The 6,473-nt window shown below is 46.7% G+C and overlaps 1 protein-coding gene across 3 annotated transcripts; it reads right to left on the reverse strand.

Annotated features, from left to right (window-relative positions):
* Positions 1 to 828: 828 nt before the first annotated feature.
* On the reverse strand, positions 829 to 5,797 carry LOC118698190 (GTPase-activating Rap/Ran-GAP domain-like protein 3). Of its 3 annotated transcripts, none has more exons than XR_008508424.1 (5): positions 5,252 to 5,797; positions 4,655 to 4,719; positions 3,972 to 4,035; positions 3,215 to 3,674; positions 829 to 2,446 (listed from the first exon to the last, which is right to left on the reverse strand). XR_008508424.1 is itself a non-coding variant. In XM_054514982.1 (5 exons), exons 1-5 carry the CDS (start codon positions 5,308 to 5,310, stop codon positions 2,379 to 2,381), a joined length of 336 nt encoding a protein of 111 aa, XP_054370957.1. In that variant the 5' UTR covers positions 5,311 to 5,796; the 3' UTR covers positions 829 to 2,378. The 3 variants fall into 3 exon arrangements, 2 of the variants coding, with proteins under 2 accessions (XP_054370957.1, XP_054370958.1); XM_054514982.1 differs by lacking the exon at positions 4,655 to 4,719 and having other exon boundaries at positions 3,215 to 3,290; positions 3,606 to 3,674; positions 5,252 to 5,796; XM_054514983.1 differs by lacking the exon at positions 4,655 to 4,719 and having other exon boundaries at positions 3,215 to 3,290; positions 3,648 to 3,674; positions 5,252 to 5,795.
* Positions 5,798 to 6,473: the final 676 nt, after the last annotated feature.

The following is a 6,473-nucleotide window of genomic DNA, read 5'->3' on the forward strand; positions in this document are numbered from 1 at the left end:
CCGGCCCCGCGCGGGGACTCCTGCAAGGGCCCAGGGCCGCCGGGCTCCGGCCCTCGGGGCTTTATTCTCCGGCAGCCCGAGCCCCGCGGCTGCGGGGCAAAGAAGGAAAGGGGGCACGGGAAGAGAGGAGCGAGAGCAGGGCATGAGAAAGGGCGGCGAGGGAGCTCGGGCTGCGCAGGAAAGCGGGACGGGAAGGGAAAGCCCGGGACGAGGGTACAGGGAGGCTGGGCAGAGGAAGGAGAGAGGGGGAACAGAAGGGAGTAGCGGGCTAGGGACAGGACAGGAAGGAGCCGGGTTTGTGGGGGGAGAGGGAATGGGGGAAAGGGAGCGAGAGAAGGCGAATACGGGGAGAAGGAAGGAGGGCTAGAGAGAGGGACAGGCGGGGAAGCCCCCCAGAGCCCCGGCTGCACCCCGAGCCCGGCCCGGCGCCTCGCCCTGCCCGGGATGCTGCGCTCGGCGGAGCTCGGCTCGCTCCGGAGACGCTCGGCTCGAGTCGGCTCTTGTCGCCTCAACTCGGCTCTTGGCGCCTGCATTCGCCTCTTCGGCAGAGCTCGCCTCGCTTCGGCCCAACTCCCAGCCGCTCGGTGCCTTCGGCGCGCCTCGGCTCCGCTCGCCCCGGTTCGCTCGAGGCCGTCAGGGTCGGCCGCTCTCGCCTTGCTTCGGCCGAGCTCGTGCGATTCCCCCGAAGGCGGCGTCGTTCGGTTGTGTTTTTAGAAATATCTTTCTCTATCGATTGTATCTTTCTATAGTTAGATTTATATTTCTAGAATACTTCTATTAATCCAAATAAAAACCCCATCTCTAACCAAAAAAATACACGAAAACACCTTCTTTTAAACGGTATCGAAATATTTTTATACTTTGTATAGTTATACTCACATTTATATATATGGTTTCTTTTGATGCAATCTATTAATAATTATCTATAATATCTATAAAATTCTAGACATGTATTTAAAGTATTATTTATATTATGTATCGTATCTACTGCTGCAACTGATTTTTTCTTCTAGTTTTAAACTTTATCTGTACGTATTTATGATATATTTCTAGACTTAGATTTCTACCTTCATATTCTTTGTATTTATCATTTTTATCATCAAAACCCTGCCTACTGACAAGTAAAAAAAAACGCTTTCTTTAACGATTTAAAAAATATTTTTATATTTATAATTTTCCTATTTCTATTTATCATTTGCTCTCTAGTACGTGATAACATACCTGCTCCTGCACCGCAGTGGGGCTCCCTCTCCTGGGCACCTCGGGGTGCCCCCAACGGCATCAGAGCCCCGAGTCTTCACCCCCCCTTTTCCTCTAGTTAGAAACTACACTGGAACTTTTTTCTGGAAACAAAGACACGACCTAAATCCTCTCCCCATGTCCTAGACAGATAGATGTTCAGTTCTTAGTTGACTGGGCAGCAGTTTCTTCAATAGAACGAGAAACAATATGGAAACGTTTTAGCTACAAGCAAATAGGCAAATCTGAACAAGGTCCTGGTGGCCAGCCGCTGCAGTTATTTTGAAGCCATTTTTTAAACAATCAAGTACTGATCCCACAAAAAATAAAGCAAAAAGCTGACTACTGGCTAAGAAAGAAGGAAAAATTAACTTTTGACGACAACAACAACATTCCAAGGACACAGGCTTTTTTCCAATCTCATACCTTATTACTACCTCTCTTGGGAATTCTCATCGTGGATCCCAAAAGGAATAAATCCCTCAGCGTGTCCTAAAGCACCAAGGAGCTACCTACAAGTGAAGGTGGCTACTTTCAGTGCAGACACAGCTGATGACACAGCAGTAGGGCAGTTCTATGCTGCCCAGGGATAATACTGTCTCCTCTTCTCCAGCAGCTGACTCTCTCCTGCCATGGTTTCTGTAAATGCATCAGAGCACGACCTTAAACACAAACAGGCAAGAAAACACCATCAGAAGTCTTTCATTGAGCACTACAAGAAGGGTTCCAAGCAGAGACCAACAGAATTTCAAGGAAGCAGTATGCAATTAAACCACCTCAGACTCGTTCAAGTATCCGGCAGGTAGATGGAACCAAAATGGAACCATTCAGAAACGACAAAGAAAACCTCCCCAAGTATTTATACAGGAGTCCTTAACGTCAGAAATGGGATGACAGGTTATGTTCAGATAAGATGAATGTTTATTTGGATGTAGAAATAAACTTCTCTCATGGTCCTTTGCCAAAAAATAGAACCTACAAGGGAACACCTACACCTGCCTAAAAAGACCTAACGAGCCCCTGGCAGCCACCGGCATCAAAGCACAGGGGATGTTTCTAATCCAGGCTAAGGAGAACAATATCAGCTTTTGTTCTCTCCAGTTTGTTTCCTCTGCAGTCCTATTTGCTTCTTATGATTTTTACACTCTCTGTATCTTCTCGGGCAGCGCTGAGTCTGACGACCGGGATACGAGAGTCCTTCCCTGCCCTACGGAGAGAACCAGGAAAAAAAGTTAAAAAAAGAACAGGGCAGTTTGAAGTTAATACTTCCGACGAGAAGCAGCACCTGACAAACAGAGTGAACAAAGCGTGATACCTCCCTGGGGACAGAAGACTTACAAACTCTCCGGGATTTACAATCCTAGTAACCAAGCCCTTCAGCACAGCAGCCAAGTGTCCCATTAGGTGGTGCTGCACCAAAGAATGATCCGAGAGGTTCCAAAGAGTGAAACGCACGTTATTTTCCAAAGACGTAAAATCGTGCAAAATAACAAAACTACAATAGATCTAAACTACAGGGCAAGAGTACAAGTGTTAACTTGAGGAGCTGGAACCATCCAGGTGAGCAACTGCTAACTGGATCCTCAACAGAGTTTGAGGAACCCTCCAGGATACAGAAGGGTTTTCCCCAGCAATGTCACAGGCCGAGTTTTGATAGAAGTACACTTGCCAGATGCTCAGAAATGTCACCCATCCTCCTCCGGGTGTCCTGAGAGAGCTGCGAATGGCTCTCACGTGGTTTGAGCTGGTTCTGTAAGGGCTCAGGGTGAATTTCACCAGATGCAACCAAACTGGGCAACACCCAGTGGGACAGAAGGAACCCAAAGCTTGTTTTACCCAAAGCTTGGGTAAGCAGAGCTCCAGCAAATACTGAGGAAACGGACAGAACAGGGTAACAAATAATAAACATACCTTTTTTTTTTTTTTTTTTTTTTTCAGATGAGCAAAACAATTAAGGAGAAGGTGGAAAACTCACCATGACTGAACATTTCATCACCTGTAAGCTGACCATCCTTAGCATAGAGGATTCCAAATTTAAAATTCACCGATCCCTGGAAAATAAAACCAAATATTATTTGGTAAACAGTCAAACAGAAGACATAACAATTTGGGTCCTCTAATCTTTGCATACATCCTACACATCAGAACATACATTTTATACTATCTCCTACTACACGATAATTTACCTTTAAACTTTGATAGTATAGCATAAAACCATTAACTTAGATGGGTGATCAATTATTATTAAGTTGGTGCTTCAAGTTATTTTTGCTGTCAGGTTCAAAAAAACATTACTTCTTTTTACTGTAACGAGCAATTGATTTAGAAGTCATCAAAAGCCCATCAAAATACAAAGCTGTACTCACCGGACGGGTCTGTGAGCAAGAAGTAGTTAGGCTTGTACTCACCTCTTGCCCTTCAACAACCAATAAATCCTGTCAACAAAAACAGCATCTTTAGCCCCCTCCTATTAAAGATTCTACAAGGATGATGGTTTTATTTGTGTTTAGAAGTTTGGATTTGAAATGGCCAGTTCAATGGATAAAGAGACAGTTTAAGTAGTATTCGATTATTATTATTATTATTATTATTATTATTATTATTATTATTATTATTATTATTATTATTATTAGCTACTGGAAGAAACAAACCAGTAGTATCTATACTTAATTACTTCTATTTCCAGGAAATCATAAAGAAAAAGAACCAAACAAAAAAAAGTCACTTCCTACCTTTTGTATCTCAGGATGAAAAATGTCTCTTGGGCTCTTCTCCAGTTTCTCAAGACTCCTGGCACTGAAATGCAAATGAACGAGTGCTTTAGAGGAGGGCAAGTGCACATTCCAACCCCGAACCACCAACCGATTGCAGTTACAGCGCTTACAAAATGAATCGTTCCCAGAGCCTCTGGGAAATGGAACGGTTGGTGCAACTGCCATTTCTTCCCCAAAATACTAACTTCCAACACTTCCTAAACTTAGTTTGCATTTTAAAAACAGAAATTAGGGAGACTCAGGGTGGAGATCAGGTTGAAATTGATTTCCTTCTAAAGCACAGGGCTCTGTTCCATCACCCTTCACTTTGGCTCCACACAGAATCACGGGGAGCATTTTAGGAGGGCCCAAGAACCAATTCTATTTCTCTCTTTTTTCTAGTTCTCTCTCTTCCTAAATCATTCAAGGCAAGTCAAATGAAAAAGGACAAGTTCAGCATCAAATTCACACTTTTTCCCTTTGTCTGCTCAAGAACAGGCTTTTAAACCACTTCTTGCTGCCTTCAACGATTAAGACTTGCAAAACAGTTTCGCAAGTTTGATAGGTTTATCATAAAAACCACAGAACGCAAGCTCTGAATTACAGGAAAAGGTACACAGGCAAATATCTCAGCTGATGGTGGCTTATTTGTAAACACATACCTTAACGGAGATTGCACTGAGAATGTTTCAGTGGGACTCTAAGGGAAAAGTATTTTCTGAGTACCCTGTAAACAAGAAAAGCTAGGATATATTACAGGACATACCCACTTGTTCTGCATATTCAAATAGGATTATCAATAAAAACATTTAAGAAGGAAGAAAACCAAGGTAATTTTACTCAGCTATATTTGCTGCCGATTTAGAGAAAAAAAAAAAAAAAAAAAAAAAAGTCACGGGTGCTGCAAAGAAAAAAAAAAAAGTGAACCAGAAACGCCTACAGTAGAACTTTAAAACAATTGCTTGGATAAAAGCAGCTCATGGAACATGAAGTAGAAAAAAAGCGAAACCAGTATCAGACCTGCCTATTTTCTTACCATTGCACAAGAAAAATCCGACAAGCGGTATAAAGTCACTGCCTAAAACCGATCCTAGGATGTAACCAAGAACAATTGAGGCATTTGCTAATCTAAACGGAAACCTTTTCCGGACCCTAGTGTCAAATCACACGTTTTGTCTTGCAGCAGCTCGAGGCTGGAGAGCATTTCCCCTGGGGGTCGGGAGGGTAGGGGCACAAGGGGCTGAGTTTGCGGATCGCACCTGTGCCAGCAGAAGGATCCAGCCCGCGCGCTCCTTGCGCTCGCCATTCTCCGGGCCATCGCTGTGTTTTACTGCTCAGCGATGCCGCTCCATCTGTTTGCGTGGAAGAAAGAGCCACGAGCACTGAGGCACTCAGCAGCCGTGTCATTCCAGCCGCTCGTCCGCCCCCGCCCGCAGCAGCGGCAGCAGCCCGAGGGACACGGCTGCAGCTCGGCGGCTCCCGCGCCTCCGCCAGCCGCCGCACAGTGACCGCGGCAGCGCCCGGCGCCGCTCGCCCGGGGCGGCTCCTGCAGCTCCCGGCCCGCGGCAGCAAAGCACCGCCTGGCGCTCCGCCATCGGCGGGCGGCAGCGCGCCCCGCCCGAGCTGAGCCCCCGCCACCGGGACCGCTGAGCGAGGCCGAGGCACCGGGCGGACGCCCCTTCCGCGCCGCTCGGCTCCGTGCGGGCGGCCGGCCGGAGGCTTCGCCCCTCCAGCGTCGCTGCCGCGGCTCCGTCCCGCGCGGGAGAGGCGCCGGGAGCTCCCCGCGCCCGGCGCGCGGCCGCCTCGGCCCGCCAGCCATTCATATGGCGCGTCGGCCGTTGCGTCAGACGCCGCGCTTTACGGCCGCAGGGCCTGCCGGGAGTTGTAGTCTCGGACTGACAGCCACCGCTCCGTTTTCCGCCACCGGGAGCTGCGGTCCCGCCGGGGGATCAAACGGCTCCTTCGCTCCTGGGCGCGGAAGCACCTTAGGCAGCACCGCCCCTCCCGAATGTCCTTTCTTTTCCACTCCAACTCTTTTTTCTTTTTTTCACTCTGTTTTTCACCCCCTTTTCCACTTTCGCTCTTTCTTTTTCACTCTCACCCTTTTCCTTTTTCATTTTTTTTTTCTTCCTTTCTCTTCCTTCTTTTTTTTTTTTCTTCCTTTCCTTTTTCCTTTTCTTTCTTTCTGTCTGTCTTTCTCTCTCTCGTTCTTTCTTTCTCTGGCTCTCTTCCTGTCTCTTTCTTTCTTTCTTTCTTTCTTTCTTTCTTTCTTTCTTTCTTTCTTTCTGTCTGTCTGTCTGTCTGTCTTTTTCTATTTCGTTCTCTCTCTCTTTCTTTCTTTCTCTGGCTCTCTTCCTGTCTCTCTCTTTCTCTCATTCTGTCTGTCTTTCTGTCTTTCTCTCTGTCTCTCCTTCTTTCTCTCTTTCTCTCATTCTGTCTGTCTTTCTGTCTTTCTCTCTGTCTCTCCTTCTTTCTCTCTTT

This window comes from Molothrus ater, chromosome 5 (assembly GCF_012460135.2).
Source record: "Molothrus ater isolate BHLD 08-10-18 breed brown headed cowbird chromosome 5, BPBGC_Mater_1.1, whole genome shotgun sequence".
NCBI lineage: Eukaryota > Metazoa > Chordata > Aves > Passeriformes > Icteridae > Molothrus > Molothrus ater.

Coding starts and splice junctions, on each gene's coding strand:
- LOC118698190 (XM_054514982.1), bottom strand. CDS start 5,310: ATGGCCCGGAGAATGGCGAGCGCAAGGAGCGCGCGGGCTGGATCCTTC. Junction 4,036..5,251: donor GGATCCTTCTGCTGGCACAG/GTGCGATCCGCA, acceptor TTTGCATTTCAG/TGCCAGGAGTCTTGAGAAAC. Junction 2,447..3,214: donor TGATGAAATGTTCAGTCATG/GTGAGTTTTCCA, acceptor TTCTCTCCGTAG/GGCAGGGAAGGACTCTCGTA.